Here is a 24,270-nt window from a genome sequence, read left to right on the forward strand (position 1 = left end):
TATTACAACTGATCTCCAGCCAATAGAGATCAGTTCACCTGGAGAAAATGGCCGCTTTGGATTCTATGGCATTGAAGTCCCTCCCCTCCCCAAACCCCACCCTCCTCAGGCTCCACCCCAGAAACCTCCTGCTGGTAGTGAAGAGGGACCTGGCAACCCAATGTGCCAGCCAAGAGTGGGCAAGGCCAGGTAGCGCTTTTGCCAAACAAGGCTTCTGATTGACAATTGGGGATTTGATTGGCTGAGCAGATTTTTAAATGCTGCTTTGGCAACATCTGCCACCACAGCACAAGGATCTGCACTGAGTTACTGAAGTTGAGCTGTGGCAATCGTTTTGTGGCTGGCTCCACCTCCTGCAACAGCCTTTTTGTGGCAGCCATTTTGTTGCTGCACCCAGCCTGCCATGTCAGAATTTCAAATGTGCCTCCAGGCTCAAAAAGATTGGGAACCCCTGGACTAAAAGTTAGTGTTCAAATGTTTGATTGCATCCTTGCAGGGAAAGAGCTAGCCTGTCAGATAGAAGGATTCTAGGTTAGCCTTCTGGTTGACATTGAGACATTCTTACCTATCTAGTATATTTTGTACTTTCTTCAGGAAGCTCAGAATGATGTACATGGTTCTCCCTTTCCCCTTTTAGCATCACAACAATCCTTTGAGGTAGGTTACGTGGAGAGAGAAAGGAGAGAATGGCCCACACTCAGGGGAATACGGGGGAAAGTGTAGAGTAGTCTTCAGTCGAAATGCTTTCATCTGAATGTCATGTGAAATCCTTTAGTGATTTATTTTTCAGTTGAAACACCAAAGCTTTTGTTATCTGCCCTACTTAGCAGCATCCAAAGAGTAGATATTTTAACATGTATGGAGAGGAGAATTGCAGAAAATAGGATTAGTTGTTACAAATTCTTAGGCATATAATGTAAGCAGGGAAGAGAGATGAAGGAGCATTACCTTGTGCAGTAAAGATGAATGCTGTCAGATCTGGTTAGCTCGGTCTTTATTTATTCTGATGTCCCTGTACTGACAACATTTAAGTGGCAACTAATCCTGTACCATGTGCACAATATGCTGCCAGCATTTTAAACTTGGGTTTTATACATCTGCAATTCAAATAGAATCTATTGTTTTGAATTAACAGGCTTGAGCGTAATTACGGAATCAAGGCCTTAATCATATCCACAGAGACACATGCCCAAGTGCTGCATTCAAGAGAAATTAAAACTGCAAACTTAGCTGATTACGTTTTAAAAGGAAACCATGATATGGCTTGTGTGTCCTAATTCCCATTAGCTTTTAATGAAAATCAGGTGCCTCTGAGTTCCACTTTTGCTTTTGCATAGCCAATGTTAAGGACTGCACAGCTAAGTTTGCAGATCAGAATCCAGTGATGTGCGCAGAATATCAGCAGTATCTATAACGATTTCGTTTCATCCTTCTCTTTGCTCTAGGCCAGTGGTTCCCAAACATTTCGGGCCACCCCCCCCTTGGTTCCACAAACTCAACCCCAACGCCCCCTACCCTGTCCAACAACATAGTTGAAGGGGCCCACCTGTAGTACCCCCCTGCTGCCCCCTTGCCTCTTAGTGGCCACCCAGGTAATCCCACCGTCCCCCAGGGGGTGGTACTGCCCACTTTGGGAACCAATGATCTAGACTCTGTAAAGGAAAAGTGTGACCCGCAGAATCAGGAAGAATAAGAGATAAAATATGTTGTGATGAATCCCTGATTTTTTATTTTTTTTAAAAAACCCACTACCATTCACCAGTTTTGAATTTGAGACTGTAAGTCTCCATATGCCAACAGGAACCTTTCCTTGGGCCATCAGAGCTTCGACTGCATTTGTTGGTTTAGTTTTACTGACAAATACAAAGAAGCTTACCTTCATCATCTTCCACCTGTACCACTGCTATTAAATCAGAATGAATGTCAGGGACATACAGTGCAATCCTAAATAGAGTGACACCCTTCTAAGTCCATTAAAGTCAGCTTGAAGGGGTTCAATTCTGTTCAATTCTGTTAAGGACTGCACAGATAAATAAACCACACGGGCAAAATCCAGGTTATTTTCTTGATCCAAGTTATGCAAATATAATAACTTTATTTGTACTACACACGTGATCTTAGCCAAAAGGCCAAGAAGCGGAAGGCCAAAAGGCCAAGAAGCGGAAGGGAATATGCCTTCCTTGAGACTACTGTCAACCTTGAGTCTAGCTCAGTGTTTGATTATCTATATGTATTTGCCTTTAGACAACAAAAAACAGAAAGATAATGCTACAGTTCTAAAGAATCCCTTATCTTCGTTTCTCTTGTTGTCAACTGCTGATCCACTCACACCCTGTTTTTCCCCTACATATTCTGTATGCAAATCACCTTTCTTTTACACATGCAGTGACTGTAAGATATGTTAAATTCACATGCATTAACACTTGTGCTCAAGGTGAAATTTTCCTCCCTGAGAGGATATGGTCTAGATTTTCACTGTTTTTATAGTTGCACCTGCTTTTTACTATCACAGTTAACTTTCATCTATTGTTCTCACATTAAACTTTTCCTATGCTCTGTTGAATAAGCCCTGATCAGGAAAATAATTCCAGATGTAGCAGCAAACTAAATTGGGAATCCAGTGGAGACTAACCTAATTTATTATGGCAGAAACTCCCATGACTGAATGCCATTTTTTTCAGAAGCTGAAAATCATGAGACTTTTTGTTATCCATATCTGAGATTACATCTTTCATATGCTACATTTGTCCAACGTGAATGAGGATTATTGGGGTTGCTTGTGTATTGAAAAGTGCACTGTATGAACTGGCCCGTGAAATACTTCATCCACTGTTGTCTGCTGTGTGAGAAGTCATTCCTCCCATTTATTTTATTTATGTAGGATATTTGTATTCCACTGAACTATGTAAAATAAATACTCAAAGGAGAAAGGTTTATTTACCCTCATTCCTCTCACTGCTAAATTTCTGGTCAATTCATGTGCATTACTATTACTATTCTGTATTACTATTCTGGTAACGGTAGCTGTCATTAGATGAGATGTTGCAGAATAGTTGAAGGTGCTGCACAGTGCCCAAGTGGTTGGTAGGGTTGCCAACCTCCAGGTACTAGCTGGAAATCTCCTGTTATTACAACTGATCTCCAGCCAACAGAGATCAGTTCACCTGAAGAAAATGGCCGCTTTGGCAACTGGACTCTGTGGCATTGAAGTCCCTCCCTCCTCAAACCCCACTCTCCTCAGGCTCTACCCCCAAAATCTCCAGGTATTTCCCAACCCGGAGCTGGGAACCCTAGTGGTTGGTGATGTGGCTATAGAGATGATAGGACTGAGGATAGTGAATTTATACACCATTTTACACCCACTATCTGATATTCGGTGCAAAATACAAGCTCACTATTTGTGAAAATGGTTAGAGTGGGATCCCAGTTGATTGTACTGATATAGACCAGTTAGAGTGGCAGAGATTTTAGTTCCTGAAATGACTTAATCTCTAGTATTTGCTCAGGAGAATGTTGAAGTGTTAAATTGCTGACAGATATGTGTAGTTTTAGCTGGTATCTATTAGGACTATCCTACGTTTATCAAGGTCATTTGCATATAAATTTTATTTTTTCTGTAATTAATGTTTCCTTTATATACCTACTGGTCATAGACTGTAATAATAAAGAACTGAACTGATATAGTCCAGCTCCGCTTGCTTCCAGTGTGATGTGACTGTGGATAAGTTGGGGGGGATCATGTGGTAGATGCAGCTTGCTATAGAAGCAACCCTAAACAGTTCTGCTCAGAAGTATGTCCCATTTTATTCAATTGGGCTTATTCCTGGGAAAGTATCTTTGGGCTTGCAACCCGAGAACCAAAGAGTAGTAATCCTGAGAACCAGACAATGACATTAACACAGATAATTACATTTGAGTGCAAAGAAAGCAGAGAGGGAAATGACAGTTTGTGTTGTAGAAAAGCCAAGGAAGTCCTATGTGTGTTGAGTTGTATGATAAGAGCGAATAAGGGAGTGGATGAAGCCACAGGAAGGAAAAGTATATTCGCATGAAGCTTCTTCTCTGTTGTTCTTTTATCTAGAACTGGAACTGGAAAGCTCATACCCTACCAGAAAATATTTTTGTTAGTCTTTAAGGTGCTACTGGACTCTTGCCCTTTTCTACTACTGCAGACAGACTAACATGGCTACCCACTGTGGAACTGCTAGTTTGAGACAGTTTGCACATTCCTTTTCCTAAATCCATGTGGCAAACATTCTAAGATGGTACAGAACTGATCAAATGTCCCTGTGGTGCATAGGAAGCCAATGTAACCTTGGTCAGCAGTTCATGACCAGCGCACCAATGAAGAAAGCAACTCGCAAAGGATTATGGAACAAGTTTCCCTTCTCCCAGTACAGTTGAATAGAAAACCAGAATTAAATACCTTTGCAAGGACCTACAGCATATTGTACATAAGTAAACTAGCTGGTATGTAAGAAAACAATCCTAAATTTATTTTCTCAGGATTATTCAATGGGGCTTCCTCCCAGGAAAATGTTCTTAAGGATGCACTGGAAGAATAGGTTCAGCAATACTCACAGTTGCATGAAAAGCTACATGCAAATATCTCCCAGCAGCTGCCACTAAAGGTCCTGATAAATGTTCGCTGCTATGAGGAAAAGAGCAGGATTATAATGAAAGTATAGTACAATGGTTGGCACACATGACCAGTATATCCTAAATCTGTAGGTGAACCCCATAATAACATGCTACAATTTGCTGGACTGCATCTAATTTTTGCAACAACTGCTGCATACTGAAACATTTTGAAAGACATAGCCTTAGGTATATCCTTCTATAAGCTCGAAGACCCCGTAAAATTGCAGGAACTACATTCCTGACACCCAAATAGCTATGGTGGGAAAGTTCAAAAGAATGAAAGATATTCTTTCAAACCTTTTCTACCTCTTATTAAAGGACACAGTGAAAGGACACAGATGCTGGTAGCTTTCACAAGTTTATTTCTGTTTCACAGTTCCGTGGCTTTTTGCCTTCAACGAAAGTAGATTTGTTTTGAGGAACCCTGAAGGGGGTCATACATTTTCTGGCTTGTGGTAAGATGTTTTTTATTATGTTATTCTGGAAGGAATGTATTTGGCATCACAACTTCCTCATTGAGCATGGTGAATACTATTCATTTATTATTTTTTGCCTGACTGTATGGTCATGATTCTGCTGTTTGGAAATTCTCTGTATCATTTCTAGGGTTGCCAGGTCCTTCTTCGTTACCGGTGGGAGGTTTTTGGGGCGGAGCCTGAGGACGGTGGGGTTTGGGGATGGGCTTCAATGCCATAGAGCTCAATGACCAAAGCGGCCATTATCTTCACGGGAACTGATCTCTATCGGCTGGAGATCAGTTTTAATAGCAGGAGATCTCCAGCTAGTACCTGGAGGCTGGCAACCCAACAATCATTTGTGATTGCTTGCTATTTCAGTGGGCTTAGTCCAATGGCTTCTTAGTAATGATTTTTGACTCCAACGTGCATTTGAAACTCTTGTATTAACACTCTTTCCTATTCACTACAGCAGCTCTGTACACATGTCCCTTTGCACAACGGAATTGCCCCCATTGTTCAAGGGAACTGGAAAGGTGCTGCAGACCAGGGAACTCTGAGAATTTATCTTTTGGCCATAAAGAATTGCTGGATTAGAACAACTTCATTAAAATATAGCTAGTTCAAATTTTGGTGCAATTCAAAAACATGCTGTATGATAGAATACTTCTATATACACAGTGTATTTGTATTGAAGTGGGACTAGTATTGTCAACTCTCCAGATTTCTGAGAAGGAGTTTATTGCAGTGGCTTTCACACTTGTAATTCTGCTAATTAGCCTGTAAGCAACGGAATATAAATATCTGTGTAAGTGATGGTACAGCAGAGCCTCTTAAATTCATCACATTAAAACACGCCAGGGGAAAAGGATGTCAACCCATTTATGAAACAAATGCTTTTCTCAAGCTTTCTGTTAAGTAAAAGCAGTAGTGTGGAAATTTCAGTCCCTTCTTTTCAGAACTTGCAATGAACATTTTTAACTTTTAGGGACTGTCAAAAGCTGAACAGGGGCTAGGGCTTCCAGCCCTCTTTGGCCATTGCTGCCGTGAGTGGTGCTGGGAGAATTAAAAAAAAAAAAAAAAAAAAACCCAGCAATGTTGGCTTGCTCACTATGTCATTTTTGGGGAAAACCCAGAAGTGACATAGCATAGCACTAGGAATCACTGGAAACTATGGTTTTGCCATAGAGTTTCCAGCGATTCCTAGAGCTGCCCTATATCATTAACTGTTTTCCCTTGGAAATTATATTTGTTTTTTTATTATTATTCGATTTCTACCCCACCTTTCCCAACCAAAGTCGGGCTCAAGACGGAGAGACGCTGTTGCCATTGCCCTCCTCCATATTCTTGCCCCAATCCTCCAGACAGTTACCAAACTTGGCCTGGCAACCCTAATAGACACCCAGCCATATTTTACATCCCTGTAGAACTTCCTTAGGTAATAGCTAAAGTGTAGGATATTGAACTTCATTCTACAGTCCACTCTGAGTTCTGTGTAAGCATCTGCACAAGGTATAGATGCATGATAGTTTTTTCTCATGCTTCACCGATAGCTTCTGTTCCACCAAGTCTACCATCCTTGGTCAACCAAAGGTCTCCAAATCTCTTAAATGATTCCTTGCATTATCCCTTCCTGCCATCTATATGCGGCTTGCTCCATACATGGTGCCCCCTTTCTCCATAACCTCCTATCCCCCCTCACAGTCCATCTTTTCTCTGTGTCCTTTGGCTTATTTAGTTAATTCTCATTCTCAGTAGGTGTAAAGACATTTGCTGACATTTCCCCCTTCCTCCCTCTATTGTTTTCCCTGCAGTCGATTTTAATAATCATAATGATGAGATTATCAAACTGCAGGGCTGATGAATGACTGAAAAGCTGCATGGGGCTTGATAAAAGACTAGAGAAGATAAGAGTGTTAAGCAGGCAGCAGAGGATTCAGAACCTATAAACCATTTCATTCAAATGCAGAGACAAATCTAGATTTAAGTTTATTTTGAACAGGGAAGCCATCTTCAGATGCAACATCCAGGGTGGATTTAGGCAGGGGAGTGGGGACATCATGCTTATTCCCACTCTCCATCTACACCTTTCATTCCAAAATGGGATGTGTTCACTGAAAAGGGCTAGAGCTGCAGCTTCCCAACCAAATTCTACTTGGAGAGCCAGTGTGGTGTAGTGGTTAAGAGCGATGGTTAGGAGCGGTGGACTCTAATCTGGAGGACCGGGTTTGATTCCCCACACCTCCACATGAGCGGTGGATGCTAATCTGGTGGACCGGGTTGGTTTCCCCACTCTTCCACATGAAGCCAGCTGGGTGACCTTGGATTAGTCACAGCTCTCTTAGAGCTCTCTCAGCCCCACCTACCTCACAGGGTATCTGTTGTGGGGAGTGGAATAGAAGGTGATTGTAAGTCAGTTTGATTCTTCCTTAAGTGGTAGAGAAAGTCAGCATATAAACACCAACTCTTCTTCTTCCTCTTCTGTAACCATATAAGACATGCTGCAGCAGGTCATAGGCTTTCATCAGAGGCATGAAGTGAAACTTCAGTCAGCGAAATTATATCTACAGCAGAGAGGGCAGGGTTGTGAACAATGGTTTAAAAGGGCTATGAAATGCAGGAGGTATACCTTGAGATATTTCTATGCAGAGCAAAAGCACACAAGATAAACACAGTGACTATTCACATGATGAAGGAAGCTTTGACTCTTGAAAGCTTGTACCCTGAACATCTTGTTGGTCTCTAAGGTGCCACTGGACTCGAATCCAGCTACTGCAGACCAACAAAGCTACTGTACTGAAACTACTCACAGACTCCTTAATTATGGGACCTGTGGAGCCTAAGAAAGGTATCAGACCTGTTGGATTCCAGGTTAAAACAATCAGACCAATTGATAAATTCTGATGCAGCAGTTTCTTATTGGCATCTCCTGAAGTCCTTGTGTTGAAGAGACTCTCAAGGTTGGCAGTAGAGTGTACTAGCTGGTGGGAATTTTTCTCATAGGTTTCTGAATGTTGCCATTTTGGTGTTAAATTGGGCTCTTTTATTCTTGTTCGTCACTGTTCTCTTCTTGCATACTTTTGTGCTTTTCATAGAAATACCACAAGCTATACCTCCTGCATTTCATAGTCTCTCAACCATTGTTCACAATCTGCCCACCCCTTCCCCCTTCCCAGGCTGCACATATAATTCGACTGCTTGAAGCTTCACTTAGAACAAGAAAAAGCAGGGTATGAAACCCAGCTCTTTTTCTTCTGCTACTTCTCCACCTTTAAATCCCTACTTCAACCCTCACCTCTTTGGTAATGCTTTTCCTGCATCATTCCATGAGGCCTCCTCATGCATCCGTTTTTTAAGATATACATGCAAGGGTCCATCTAAACATATAAAATGTGAATATGGCAAATATGTCTGCAAAATTTTGTGGCACCTTAAAAGATTAACAGGTATATTGACATGTAAGCTTTATTGAGCTAGAACCCTCTTTGTCAGATGCATTAAGAGCCAGCATGGTGGAGTAGTTAGGAGCGGTGCACTCTAATCAGGAGAACTGGGTTTGATTCCCCACTCCTCCACATGAACTCTAATCTGTGGACTCTAATCTGATGAACCAGCTTGGTTTCCCCACTCCTACACAAGAAGCCAGCTGGGTGACCTTGGGCTAGTCACAGTTCTCTCTGAACTCTCCCAGCCTCACCTACGATATGAGGCGTCTGTTGTGGGGAGAGGAAGGGAAGGAGATTGTAAATCGGTTTGATTCTTCTTAAAGGTAGAGCATCAGCATATAAAAACCAACTCTTCTTCTAATCTACCTTTTGAAGGAGTCTCAGAGCAGTTTAAATTCACCTTCTCTTCCCCTTCCCTCCCCACAACAGACACCTTGTGAGGTAGGTGGGGCTTAGGGAGTTCAGAGAGAACTGTGACTTGCCCAGGGTTATCCAGCAGGCTTGATGTGGAGAAATGGGGAAATAAATACAGGTAACCAGATTAGAGTCCGTGATGTGCTCATGTGATGGAGTGGGGAATCAAACTTGCATCTCCAGATTAGAGTCCGTCACTAGACCATGCTGGGTCTCTAATGAGGTGATGAATAGAAGACTATTGTTCCTCTTAAGGGAATGCACACTTGAGTGGACTCCCTTCTAATGAGCTTCCCCCGCTCTTTTCTTCCATGTCTAGAAGGAAGGATGCTACAGTCTTTTTCTCTTCCCCAGGGAGGGACATTATCAGTTAGCTGCAACATTCTGTTCTCTCTCATGTAGCAGGGTTAGCGGGCTATGAAGGAAGTTATAAAATGAAGATTGCTCTGTATGTTTAGAGAAAGCATTCCTTCCTAGGCCATATAACTTTCAACTGCAACACCAGAGATTAAGTGCCATGATCTGTCTGCTGCATTAGGAAATTTGTGGGTAAGACAAGGCTCACAGACTCCTGCATCAAAGGACTATCACAAATTGCAAGCAGATCTAAGATGCAAGCAGATCTAAGATGCTCCGTTTATGACATAATAATCCTCTACCTTAAAAGCTGTCAATAGTTAGAAGATCAGACTGGTACAGGAAACATAATTAAACTCAGTTCTGACGGCGTACTTCTAAATTAATTTGTGCTGCATATCTTTAAATTTTAGGGCACTGATATAGAATTTTTTCCCCCTGTGGTAGCTAATAGAGAAATTATATACGGTGGTACTATTTGGTAAGTTTTACTTGCAAAAATTTTAATGTCATTTTAATGTTTTGTATGATAGATTGTGATGGCCTTTGGCTACAAACAATAAACTTTATTATATCATACTTGCAAAATATGCATACATTTATTGTTTAAAAGACCAAAAATCCAGAATGGGAGAATTCAGTCACACATAGTATGCCTATGTACCAAAGGTTCTTAGTCCCTTCCCCTTCTAATGACATTTGGCCCCTCAAGAAGGTTGGTGGTCTCTGAGAAATAATCTAATGCCTCTGTGGCTGACATAATGCCTTTTTTTTATTAAGTGACAGGGATCCCAAAGCTACATTGTCAGTGGCAAGAATTATTTCAGCCCTTATATCCCTCAAACATTAGATTTAAAATTACTCTGCTCAAGATCAATGGATCAAGGAGCTTCTAAGGGATAAAGGAAAGGACTCTGAGAAATGGCTTATTATACAGCACCTCGTCCCTATATCCTAGGTTCAGCAAATGAGGTTTTGCTGCTAATGCACAGAGAGCGAGATGTTTTACAACCAACTGCCCAAATAGACAAATAGAAATTCAACAAGATCCTTTGTGTGCACACAGATTTTGGGAGAACACACAGGAATACTGGGATCCTGACCTATACCAAAAATATATTTGTTTCATGTAATTAAAGAAGAGCAAGCAATGATCTATTTTAATCTTCACAGTAGGGTTGCCAGGTCCCTCTACGCCACTGGCAGGAGGCTTTGGGGGCAGAGCCTGAGGAGGGCAGGGTTTGCGGAGGGGAAGGACTGTCAGAAGTTAGTGACAGAAGTTACAGAAATTTGATTCCATGGCCAGACTTGTTTTTCATGTATCTGTAACGTCCACTATTTCTTATTCTGCAAGCTTCTACTCCAACCTACTACGTTCAGATGAATGCTACAACTTTAAACTGCTTGTAATTTTTTGTGTTTCATGTACATCAGTGTACATTAAATAGCTCCCCCCCCAAAAAAAAAATGTGTGCACAAAACATCCTAAGCTTAAATTTTTGATATATCTGCACATAGCATTTTTTGGCTAGTCAGATGGTAATAATTAAACTTGCAGTCTTGCAGTTTATCTTCTCAGTCTGTATAATGACTGACAAAAACCTCTCCTTTAACAGGAGGCTGAAGTTGGTTCCCTATTCCCAGTTCGTTCCCTATTGCGTATTAGTTGTGGGGGCACCCAACTTGGGGGCAGCTGGCACAAGAAAAGGGCTTTGGACCAGGACCCAGCATGCACCATCTCGAAGGGCACAGTCCCCTGAATGTGGGGGTGTATGATATGTGGTGGTCCAATCCATATTTTGGGGTGCAGAGCTTTTGAATTGTCCTCAAAATCATTCAGGAACTAGGAAATGTGAATAAGGAACTGGGAATAGGGAACCAACTTCAGCCTCATTCTTTTAACCCATACTTGAAGATGAGCTGTTCACAGTAAAATAAAATAATAGGTAGTTAGTGGTTAGGCTTCAGCACAATAAATGAGAGTTTTGTAGCTGGCCTCAGTAGATTTTACATCCAAAAGGAACGTACCAAACAGGGTGTGCTTACACGGGCCAGAGAACCTGTTAATTGTTACGGTTGCCAGGTCCCTCTTCACCACCAGCAGGAGGTTCTTGTGGCAGAGTCTGAGGAGGGTGGGGTTTGGGGAGGGGACTCCAATGCCATAGGGTCCAATTGCCAAAGCGGCCATGTTTTTCCGGGTGAACTGATCTCTGTCGGCTGGAGATCGATTGTAATAGAAGGAGATCTCCAGCTGGTACCTGGAGGTTGGCAACCCGATTAATTGTGCACATTCTTGTACAGGAATGTTATCATAGCTGGGGGCGGTATTTACTAGGAAATGATAATTGCATTCTAGTACACATCCAGACATAGATTTGAATAGTTATCAATGCAAAATCCTGCAGCTTCAAAAAGGGGGGAAATACCCCTCATGCTGTTTCAGCAAAGGAAAATGGTGGGGAGCCCCTCCCCACCTCACTGCAGTTCCAAGCCTAGCCAGGCTCTCCCTCATTTTTAAAGAGACATTCCCTATAGCTGCTGTGTGGCTGTAGGTAGAGTGACTCTGTTTCATCTAGTTTGGCCCTAAGCAGAAAGGGCTGGCTAGAGTAGAGTTGCCAGGTCCCTCTTCACCACCTGTGGGAGGTTTTTGGGGCGGAGCCTGAGGAGGGTGGGGTTTGGGGAGGGACTTCAATGCCATAGAGTCCAACTGCCAAAGCGGTCATTTTCTCCAGGTGAACTGATCTCTATCAGCTGGAGATCAGTTGTAATAGCAGGAGATCACCAGATAATACCTGGAGGTGGCTTAGTTCAAAGATGATACTAGCAGTGCTACCTGATCCCCAATATATATTTGTTGGTGTGTGTGTGGGGGGTAACATTATTCCTCAGAGCTTGAAAGAGAGAGGAAGCTACCCTGGCTGCTCTGTCCCCTGAGTAGTGAGTGATGACATTTCTGCAATCAGGCCTGAAGATGCTCTGTGTGCATCTTGCACCACAAAATTTAGAAACAATGTGCAATTACGTACTTGAGTTGATGAATGGGGTTTGCACTTGGCAGACTTTATCATGTGTAAATGTGTGGTTGAAATGACTTGAAATGGAGAACAGTTCTGAGGTCTTGGGAGGCTTAAACCCCTCTTCCTCTAAATTCCTATAAATTGGTGCTGTTGTGGCTCTAAAATGCTAAGCCCTTCATAAAACAAACAAACAAAACCCCAAAGTGTGTACTAGCTGCTATAATCTATAACAGGTTGCCCATATCACTTTCCAGGTAAAAACACTAATAACCCATTTGTTAGAAAAACCAGGATAGGAAAACCAGGATAACAGAAAACATGGGAAGGCAAAGTGAAAACCAGCAGGGGGGGAAAAGGACAAATCCTTTCTACAGATATGCCTGTTGTTACCCTAAAAAATATGCTTTAGTGGGATAAAAGAAACTGCAGTGAAAGATACTTTGCACATACTTAATCGTCTTATAACTCATGCAATTTATTTCTCTTTAATTGCCAAAGACAAGACCAGGATGAGCTGTGTCTTAAAACCTGTCTGCTGTTGTAACCTGCTTTTTACCATTATCTTGCAGGACTATCTTCCAAGTTCCCAGAAATCATGTCAGTAGGATCGCATTCATTCTCCCCAGGAGGCCCTAATGGGATTATTAGAAGTCAGTCCTTTGCTGGCTTCAGTGGTCTTCAAGAAAGACGATCCAGGCAAGTACTATCTCCAAAGCTAAGCTTTCATTTTGTAAACAAACAAGCAAACACGCACACATACCCACACACAACCCCTTAGGGAATCATTCCTTTCTATTCCACTATCATCTATACAGCAAAGGATATCTCCATTATAGATTTGAAAAAGGGCAAAACTTAACAGGTGACATTTCAGCCCAAACAAAGAGGGAAGAAACAATCCTTTCTTTACCAAAGTGTATCTCCTTGACTTTTCCTGTCCTTTGACCTTAAGAAGATTCTTCCTCTGCTCCATTATTATTGAGTATGTACATGGGCAGCAGTTAAAAGGAAATCAATGTTTCCTTCCACAGTCAGACTTTGTCACGTTATCTCTGATCCAAGTTACATAGCCTGACTTTCTTCAAATCCAGTTTGTTTTAAATAGTTTAAAGTGTTCTCTTTGATATCAGTTGGATGAGGACATCACATTGCATTTACAGCCAAATTGTATAAGAATGGGAGAGCAAGTATAGAAACAAACACATCAACAAGGTTTTTCTTGGCCCAGAATATGGATTTTAAAATTATTTTTAACACCCAGCAATGGCCCATTTACACTCGTTCCGTTTTTTGAAAGGCATTGCTTGTTTCCTTCTCGTCTTGACTTCTGAGAGAGAATCTACTAGGGGAGTATATAATTTGAAAATTATCATTTTAATTTGATAGCGGGAAGTCAGGAAGGGCATGGTTATCGTTTTCATTACTTATCAGGAATATTGTTCTCATAAGTCGTGTGTAAATTTTTCTGTTTTAATAAATATTGGAATACTGCTGCCAATTTCATAACAATGGTAATCATGCCCTTTTTGAAAGAAATTAATGTAATAATTTTAGAGACTCCTCCCCAGAAGCAGCAGGAGGAGGGAGGGAGAGGAATAGTGGCGCGACTCCCAGTTGGTCCATGGCACACCAGCCCACGGCACTTTAATTTTCTCGGGGGAATCGACAGTAGCCCTTTACACTTCCAAGAGGGCCAGTTCGCCATGGACCAACTGGAATTGGGGCCTTCCTTCCTTTCCCTCCCTCCCTGCTTCTGCTGCCTTCCTGACACAGTACCCAATTGTGATATTATTGGAGGTGGGAATATCAGAATTAGGTAGGGTTGCCAGGTCCCTCTTCACCACCAGCGGGAGGTTTTGGGGGCGGAGCCTAAGGAGGGCAGGGTTTGGAGAGGGGAGGGACTTCAATGCCATAGAGTCCAATTGCCAAAGCGGCCATTTTCTCCAGGTGAACTGTTCTCCATTGCCTGGAGATCAGTTGTAATAGCAGGAGATCTCCTCCCACCACCTGGAGGTTGGCAACCCTAGAATTAGGAATCATTGGGATTACCTTGCCTAAAATATAAAATGAGAAATGACACATTTCCCTGGGTCAACAATATCAAGTTGTACATCCCTAGAATCCCTCTCTAGTGCTGCATCTGTTATCCCTGATTTATCAAACATACAATAATGGCTTAATTTGAATGCTCCTCAGCAAGACGCTAGCTCTCATTATTGTTGTGAAACGTATTTTTAATTTGAGCTAGCTTCGGTGGCCAGCATTAAACTCATTTCAAGGTGCAAACTACCAGAAACCCTCCCCAGTCTCCAAAAGCCCCGTTTAAGTAAATACGGGCTATGGAAACAGGGTTGCCAGGTCCCTCGTTGCCACCAGTAGGAGGTTTTGGCGGTGGAGCCTGGGGAGGATGGGGTTTGGGGAGGGGAGGGACTTCAATGCCATAGAGTCCAATTCCTTGTATGTGTAATATGTTTTAAATCTGTTGTTACCCATGGTGCACCTTTGCAGCGGGGCAAGCTGTTTTGAGCTGTATCTAAATAAAACCAATGAGATGGAAATGTAAAAGTAGTGGAGTTCTCAGCAAGTGGAATCTCAAAAGCTTTGTTGTCATGTAGACTCAGACAAATTAACCCATAAAACAGCCCTGTGGTAGGCACCACAATAAGCAAATTGCTTTTACCCAGGAAAGGTCAAGTTAAGGAAATACTTAAGTGATACTTTGAGATGAAGAGATATTTGTGGTTTACAGCTCTTCCCCCTCACCCCCACCCCACTCTCTTCATGTTCCTTTTGTAGGTGCAATTCCTTTATTGAAAACTCCTCCGGGCTCAAGAAACCCCAGGCAAAAGTAAAGAAGACGCATAATTTGGGACATAAGAGCAGCAGCACCGCCAAAGAGCCTCAGCCTGAAAGGATGGAAGAGGTTTACAAGGCATTAAAGAACGGACTGGAGTAAGAGCTTCAAACTGTTCCTGGAGCACTGCAAGTTATCTCTACTGCTCCGTGAAGAAAAAAAAATTGATTCCCTGAAGGAAATAAGAGTTCAGCGCCTGATTATCAACAAAAAAACACCATGTTTACTAGCTCTCAAGCACCAAGGAGCTCTTGCTTCTCTTAACAGCTGGGAGCTTTTTTCATGCAGCCCTTAGTTCCACCATGACGTCTTTTCAATCATGTCATTTTGTGGTTGATTCATGGGGTGTTAGCATAGGGTTGCCAGGTCTCTCTTCGCCACCAGTGGGTGATTTTGGGGGCAGCGCCTGTGGAGGGCAGGGTTTGGGGAGGGACTTCAATGCCATAGAGTCCAATTGCCAAAGCGGCCATTTTCTCCAGGGGAACTGGTCCCTATCGGCTAGAGATCAGTTTTAATAGCAGGAGATCTCCTGCCACCACCTAGAGGTTGAGCAAACTAAGAAAATGTATAACAAGCACACAGACCACAATAGTGATTCAAACAAACTTAAGTACTATCAATGTTGTAGCATGTTTTGCTTCAACAGACTGTCTGTGAAGGTTGTCTGCTAACCCGGCTATATTGCTGCTGCGAAAAATGTCCAGCCTATGCTAACTCTCAGGTGTTTTAGTTTAGCCCGTGCCAAGATGGTTGTGCCAGCTCTGAGTTAGGAAATACCTGGAGATTTTGGGGGTGGAGAATGGGGAGGGTGGAGTTTGGGGAGGGGAGGGACTTCAGTGGGGGATAATGCCATAGAGTCCACCTTCCAAAACAGCCATTGTCTTCAGGTGAACTGCTCTCTGTCACCTGGAGATCAGTTGTAATATCAGTAGATATCCAGCCACCACCTGGAGGTTGGCAATCCTACTGTGTGAGTTTGTGGCTGTGGCTGTAATGTGAATGTTGAGATTCTGTTGCTATCTCTCGTGTGTTGTATTCAATATAGTAAATTCAACTGTTATGATAGTAGTAGTAAAGAAAATACAGTTGTAGGCCAATATTAACACAAATACAATTTCATGTCACAAATCAAGCAATTTATATAGAACACTTCATATAAACTGTTGTGTTACACTATTACTTCATAATGCAACAAGGTATCCAATCATGAACTTTTTCAAAACTTTTTCTATGCAGAAAATACTACAAACAAAAATTTCTTTCTGTTGACTTTATTTTGAAAAAGTTCATGATTGGATACCTTGTTGCATTATGAAGTTTATATGAAGTGTTCTATATAAATTGCTTGATTTGTGACATCTCTCGTGTGTTGGCATGCCAAAAGCCTAATGTAACAGGCAGGAGTACATCTACACAACTGGTATGAAACAGGCTGGTGTAGTGGTTAAGAGCGGTGGTTTGGAGCGGCAGACTCTGATCTGGAGAACCGGGTTTGATTCCCTACTCCTCCACATGAGCGGCGGACGCTAATCTGGGGAACTGGATTTGTTTCCCCACTCCTACACACTAAGCCAGCTGGGTAACCTTGGGCAAGCCACAGCTCTCTTAGAGCTCTCTCTGCCCCACCTACCTCACAGGGTGTCTGTTTTGGGGAGGGGAAGGGAAGGTGATTGTAAGCCAGTTTGATTCTTCTTTAAGTGGTAGAGAAAGTCGGCATATAAAGACCAACTATTCTTCTTATTGCCACATGCAATAGACCTGTTGATTGACCCTGTCCATGAGCACAGATCCAGGGTTGCTTGTTCCTAAGTAGCTGTCTGATTACTGTGCTATGGTTATACTAGTAGTACTGTGACTCAGCATATTACGATTTAGGCTCTGACTAACAGAGAAAAGAATTTCAGTGCTTAGGGAAAACCTTCCCATATAATCCTTCTTATTTGCCGTATGCTCACGTAGGGCATCTCCAGAGGGTTGTTGTAGTTAATTATAGGGACCCTTTTATTTGGCAAGCGGGTGGGGGTGGGGGGAATGACCAGGTGGCTCTTTTAGTAGATAACTTAAACAAACCAACAAAAACGAATGGCCCAAACCACTGAACCATGTTCACCTTTGCAAACTCCACTGAGTCTCAAAATGTTTTGCGAGAAGGCTAAAGTGATCAGATCCCACTGAAATGGCACTGTCTTGCTCCTGTGTAGTTCATAGGGTTGCCAACCTCCAGGTAGTAGCTGGAAATCTTCCGCTATTACATCTGATCTCCAGCTGATAGAGATCAGTTCCCCTGGAGAGAATGGCTGCTTTGCCAATTGGACTCTGTGGCATTGAAGCCCCTCGCCAAACCCCTCCCCCCTCAGGCTCCACCTCAAAAACCTTCCACCGATGGCGAAGAGGGACCTGGCAACCCTAGGAGTTCACATTCATTTCAGCAGGGGCTCGTAAAAGGACACTTCCTGGTGGATTGTGCCCTAAATGTTTTTCTTTTGTTGTTCAATCTGTTCTTCCGCTTTTGGAAGAACCTTTCTCTGGCGGAAGGGGCATGTACTGCTGGAGCACAGCTCTGCACCAGAGGAAGGCTCTGCTGTTAGCAGGATAGAGTTATAGGATCCCACCCACAGGGCTGGGGGAAGGATGCTTCCACTGGCAGAGGAGAGGGAATGATTGGATGACATTGTGTCCAGCATTGTTACCATGAGGTCTCCTGACCCTGGGGGTAGGATCTGGGTGTACATAGGAGGGCTGCAGTAGGAAGGGATGGTAGGGTAGCCAACCTCTAGGTAGTAGCTGGAGATCTCCTGCTATTATAACTAATCTCCAGCCGTTATAGATCAGTTCACCTGGAGAAAATGGCTGCTTTGGCAATTGGCCTCTATGGCATTGAAGTCCCTCCCCTCCCCAAACCCCGCCCTCCTCAGGCTCCGCCCCAAAAATTTCCCGCTGGTGGCAAAGAGGGACCTGGCAACCCCAAGTGAAGGCAAGAAATTTCCACTCTGTGAGCAGCGTTCTTCTCACAGTACTTTGGATTCAGTCTGTTGTTTGTAAATTGGTTACGTGCTCTCTGCCTGCAAGGGTGTGGTGAGCTTAGAATCAGATAACATTAATTACACGCTCAGCAATTTTTGAAAGCAGTTTATAGTTACAGTTTAAATTTCTAACAAGTTATAGAAAATAAAGTAAATTAGTTTAGTTTGAAGAAATTAGTTTTCTTTTTGAACATTAACAAAAGGATGCTTCATTCATGCATCCTGAATTCGCCTATTTTAATCCTTTTCTGTACACCCCTCAATATCTCTATTCATTTTGTTTTGATTTCAATTATCGGCATTTTTATCATCTGATTTCATTTTACATGGGGAAGAGTTTGGTTCTAACCATGACTTCACCAAGCTCATTTACTTGCTTGAATAATTTGTGGCAAGCATAATACCTTGGGAAACAGATTTTGCCTTTCACAGGGACCAGCAATCACCACTTAAAAGTACTGAAACGCAACAGAGACGACGTTTCCGTTTTTGGTTTATCTTTACAGTGAATATCTAGAAGTACATCAGACAGAGCTGGATAAGCTGACTGCTCAATTAAAGGACATGAAAAGAAACTCACGCCTGGTATGTCTCATCATAAAACTCCTCGTCAGGGACGAGTATCTTTTACTAAGTTGGTAGATCATGGGCAGAATTTAACGCAGGACTGAGATACTGGAATCAATTCACACTGTTTCAAATTTCTTATGGGGGAGGGCTTTGTTCAAAAGTATGCTTGTGTCGAGAATGTATTTACTGATAGAAGTCTTCCCTCTTGCGTGGCAAATTTTTGATGTGATGGCAGTATTCATATGAGGCTGTTTTCAAACAATACTTCTTCCCTGAAATGTGAGATGATACTAGTCAGCACATAAGAATTGAGCTGTCTCACTTAGGAACATTTGAATTACCATTATACACCTGACCAACACTGGAGCACCCATCACATTAATCTTGTATTGTTCAGTTTTCTCATCATGTGTCTACTCACGGTGGATCCATCCTGTTAGTTTCTCCCCATCTTGGATAGTCTTGTGCGGATACCTGAGCAGTTCTCCCATGATGATATTTATAGGAAGCCCAATGATGCCAGGCATATGATGATGAAAGGACAAAAACTTGCTCATCTCTTTCTCCAGTTTTCCTTCATGATCTGTCAAACACATTTCAGTACATAAAGGTCATTTGACAATGGAGAGAAAGTAAATTTTGTGAATCTGCCATCACTTTTCCAACAGGAGGGGAAATCTTGTGGGCGTGAAAGAGGAGAAATCATTCACTTTTTAAATTTCTACCATCCAACCCTACTAAATAAATATCAAAATGGAAATAAAAAACTTTTTTTTAATTGCTCACTGATCACCATAACTTAAAAGCCCCTATGAAAGCAGTGTGTAATGAAAGGAATATGTATTATAACGAAAGTGTGTGTGTGTGTATGTATGTATGTATGTAGATGACTTCATGGCAACCTCACAGGGTTTTCAGGGCAAGAGATTTTCAGAGGTGGTTTGCCATTGCCTGCATCTGTGTAGCAACCCTTGACTTCCTTTGTAGCCTCATCCAAGTGCTAACCAGGGCTGACCCTGCCTCGCTTCCGAAATCTGACAAGATCGGGCTAGCCTGAGCTCTTTAGGTTAGGGCATTATATTCTAACCCAGGGGAAAACAGACAGGCAGAGCAAAGTTTTGAGAGCAGCTGCAGAGCTAGCATATCTTGCATCTGCTTTCTAAGCGGAAGGTTCCAGGTTCAGTCCCTAACATCTCCCGTTAAAAGGAGCAGGTTGAAGTAGAAATACTTCTACCTGAGGCCCTGGAAAGCTGCTGCCAGTCTGAGCAGACAATACTGACAGGCCAATGGTCTAACTCAGTTTAAGGCAGTTTACTGCCTTACTCAGATTACTCAGTTTACCTAACATGAGTAATCAAAGCATGATTAAGAAGTCTTTTATTTGCTACGTAGCCCAAATGAGTTACGTTTCAGCTTTGCATAATAATTTCATGTGCATTTATTCAGGAGGACTTTAATTTGGGCTTTATTTTGGCTCAGTTGTATTGAACACAGGAAGCTGCCTTATACTGAACCAGACCCTTGGTTTATCAGTCAGTATTGTCTACTCAGGCCGGCATTGGCTCTCCAGGGTCTCAGGCAGAGCTCTTTCACATCACCTACTTGCCTAATCCCTTTTACTGGAGATGCCGGGGATTGAACCTGGGACCTTCTGCATGCCAAGCAGAGGCTCTACCACTGAGCCACAGCCCCTCCCCTATTATGATACTGTGTGTAGCAACATGTTTCTTTCCTTAGAAAGATGTCTTATATACAAATTAATCTTTTCCTTTCATTCATTACAGGGGGTGCTGTACGATCTAGACAAGGTAAATTGCCCTCTTGGTCCTTTGCACTGCAATAAACAGATAAGAGCATCTGGCAGCAGAGCATCTGGTTAAGATGCAGTGAACTCAGTTCTAGGCAACCCCTCTGAAATTGTGCCAGAGTTAAAGAAGAACATGGAATCAGGCTGTCCATCTTGAGTCTTTAGATCGTTCCGTTTGCAACAGCCACTTTCAGGCCAGAAGAATTATTTCAAAAAGTGGCTTGAAGATTGGGGCTGAAGACTTTTGCCATGTACCACAGCTCAGTATTGCTGTCCGTAAACACACAAGCACATCACACAATATTTAGAACACAGTATCACTTTAGTTTCGGGGCCACTGAACAAAATCTGGGAATTAATTACCTGCATTAACCTAAAGGCCTTGTCTGCTAAAAAAAAATCTCAATTTTTAAAAATTTATTTTAGGCAATGGAATGACATCTGAAGTTTATTATTCTGTCCTAATGTTCAAAAAAATACCCTATGCAATCCAAAGCGTTTGTAAGGAAAGATGGTGTTTTGAAGGACGAATTGGTTTAGGTAGCAAGAGCTACGAAAGGGCAGATCAGTTGTGCTAATCTTGGTTGTCTTGTCGTTCTTCTCACTCTAGTAATTTTTAATTTATTTTACAGCAAATGAAAGCGATTGAAAGGTATATGAGAAAGTTGGAGTTCCACATCAGCAAGGTAATCAATTGTCCTTTCATCTTCCTTCCCACTTTGTTCTTAAGCTATCAAAAGCTTGATTAGTGTTATCCTGCATTCTAGGGAAATGTCCTCACAAAGCATCTCTTCAAATAGATTTTGGTTAGAATATACAAGCAATGTCAAGGGATGGGGGTGGGATAAAGTACAGCCTGTGAGGGAATTTACCAGAAATACTCAGCTGTTGCAACTACACAGCAACTGGGGGCAGCTTTGTGCATTTATAAAGAAGCAGGGAAATAGAAGTATGTTTCTAAGCAATCTGGGAAAAGCAGACGTGTATGTCTTCGCTATATTGACAATGTTAACTTCAGCTGTAGTCCCAGTCCTATTATATTGCTTATTAGTTTCCCCATCCTATAGATTGCATTGACTTACACTGAGAAGAGAAGTTGGTTTTTATATACAGACTTTCTCTGCCACTTAAAGAAGAATCAAACTGGTTTACAATCACCTTCCCTTCCCCTCCCAACAACAGATACCCTGTGAGGTAGGTGAGGCTGAGAGAGCTCTCAGAGAGCTGTGACTAGCCCAATGTCACCTAGCTGGCTTCATGTGTAGGAGTGGGGAAACAAATCCAGTTCACCAGATTAGCTTCCGCCGCTCATGTGGAGGAGTGGGGACTCAAACCCGGTTCTCCAGACTAGAGCTCACCACTCCTAACCACCGCTCTTAACTACTACACCACGCTGGCTCTCTGTGTTATCCACCTTGAAAGGTGAGAAAGGTAGACTATAAATAAATTAAATGAATAAATAAATGCCTCTGCCTTGACAGATTTGCTGGAGAGAGGGTCTGTAAATCATGCATGCATCACTAATCTCTATGTGGCACAGATCACAAAAAGTGATACACTGTGCCTTGTAATCTGCTCTGTTTCTGGGCAGTAAACCTGCCATGAAGCTAGCCCATCTGACTTGGAGGAGTGTCTTCTTGACTTGAAGCACAGTGATCAATGAAATCCTAAGTCTGTGGCAAAATCAATTCAATTCATTGTTTTATCAGAGTAGTAATATCTATTTCATTAATAAAATACTATGCCATTTTGCTACTATCTTTCCCAATGTTTATTAAATGATTTGTGTATATAATGATATCATCATTTTGATGGGTTGAGTCTTTGTGCATACAGACACATTAAACGACCCTGGGCCAGTGAAGGCTGGGCCGCTAAAAGCCCGGTCAACCTGGATCAGTGATGGCATGCAAGTTTTTGCCTTCATTTCGCTTGTGCCTCCCAGTGTGGCGCTTGACTTTTCCCTGCAGCAGTGTATAACAGTATTGATCTGTTGTCCACCTTCCCTTAAACCTCCTATAGTAGGGCACGGCATTTCTTCATTATTCCCAAACTCGCATGTCAAATATTCACCAGGAAAACAGATTCCAAACAACTTGTTCCCTGCCAGCAACGTTTCGGGCAGCAGAGTACTTAGTGTTCAAGTCCCTCCTACTCAGAACAAAATGATTTCAGTGTTCTAAACAGCGAGTTGGTACAGAGCTAAATCCATACTTGAAGTGTTCAGCATGCTAGCTTTCTGTTCTGTAACCCATGGCGACAAATAACACCAGCTTCACGTGAGGCAAGGTTTTATAAGGCCAAAACACGAACAGCTATTTCAGATAACTTTTTTATCGGGAAGCAGCAGAAGTTTTAGATGATATGTATGCTGTCTTCCTATGATAGCTGAATCTGAAGTTGAGTTTGGAACAGGAAACAAAGCAAGGGAAACAGGAAGTATAGTTACTAATGACAGGTCTTTACCAGAGCAGATGGGTTTGTGGTATCTATGCTCAGGCGAGCAGCGAGAGAGAAAGGGAGAGGGAATGCTGTTCCCTGCCCTTGTTAACAGAAGTAAACAACAAATGACAACTATTTATAGCAGCTCTTCAGAATGGAGAGGGGCAGCCTGACCTTCAAATGCCACTCCACTTAAAGCCTTGTTAAGTTGAATTGTGAGTCTGCCACTAGTGCTGAGTCACTGGAAAAGACAGTCATGCTTGGAAAAGTTGAGGGCAGCAGGAAAAGGGGAAGACCCAACAAGAGATGGGTTGACTGATTAAAGGAAGCCACAGCCTTCAATTTGCAAGATCTGAGCAAGGCTGTCAAAGATAGGACATTTTGGAGGACTTTCATTCATAGGGTCGCCATGAGTCGGAAGTGACTTGACGGCACTTAGCACACACACACACACACTAGTGCTGAGCTTTTGAGAATTGTTATAACAGTAAAAAGAGTATAAACATACATTTGTATCTCAAAAAGCATTTTTTCAGTGAAATGAAGAAGAGTTGGTTTTTATATGCCAACTTTCTCTACCACTTAAGGAACAATCAGACTGACTTACGATCACCTTCCCTCCCCACCACAGACACTCTGGAAGCAATGTCTATCGGCTTCCCATTCTGCCAAAGCAGTGTGCCATATAGCACAGAGAGGAGCAGCAAGAAGAAGAAGAAGAGTTGGTTTTTATATGCCAACTTTCTTTACCACTTAAGGAAGAATCAGACTGGCTTACTATCATCTTCCCTTCCCCTCCCCACCACAGACACTCTGGAAGCAATGTCTATCGGCTTCCCATTCTGCCAAAGCAGTGTGCCATATAGCACAGGGTGCAGCAGCAAGAAGAAGAAGAAGAGTTGGTTTTTATATGCCAACTTTCTCTTCCACTTAAGGAAGAATCAGACTGGCTTACGATCACCTTCCCTTCCCCACAACAGACACCCTGTGAGGTAGGTGGGGCTGAGAGATCTGTGACTAGCCCAAGGTCACCCAGCTGGCTTTGTGTGTAGGAGTGGGGAAACAAATCCAGTTCACCAGATTAGCCTCCGCCACTCATGTGGAGGAGTGGGGAATCAAGCCCGGTTCTCCAGATAGGAGTCCACTGCTCCAAACCACCGCTCTTAACCACTACACCACGCTGGCTCATTGTGCTGTTGAAAAGATAACTTTACATATACAGTCCTACCGTTTTAACCCCACTG

At 42.5% G+C, this 24,270-nt stretch overlaps 1 protein-coding gene across 1 annotated transcript in view; it reads left to right on the forward strand.

Annotated features, from left to right (window-relative positions):
- The window catches only part of RIPOR2 (RHO family interacting cell polarization regulator 2), a 118,213-nt gene that overhangs the window by 38,678 nt on the left and 55,265 nt on the right, over positions 1-24,270 (forward strand). Inside the window, exons 2-6 of the mRNA XM_056854164.1 lie at positions 12,900-13,026; positions 15,127-15,282; positions 18,714-18,792; positions 20,562-20,585; positions 21,217-21,270. Coding sequence (XP_056710142.1) covers positions 12,900-13,026; positions 15,127-15,282; positions 18,714-18,792; positions 20,562-20,585; positions 21,217-21,270 — 440 coding nt within the window. The remainder of the gene's footprint in view (positions 1-12,899; positions 13,027-15,126; positions 15,283-18,713; positions 18,793-20,561; positions 20,586-21,216; positions 21,271-24,270) is intronic.

This window comes from Euleptes europaea, chromosome 8 (assembly GCF_029931775.1).
Source record: "Euleptes europaea isolate rEulEur1 chromosome 8, rEulEur1.hap1, whole genome shotgun sequence".
In the NCBI taxonomy this organism is placed as follows: domain Eukaryota; kingdom Metazoa; phylum Chordata; class Lepidosauria; order Squamata; family Sphaerodactylidae; genus Euleptes; species Euleptes europaea.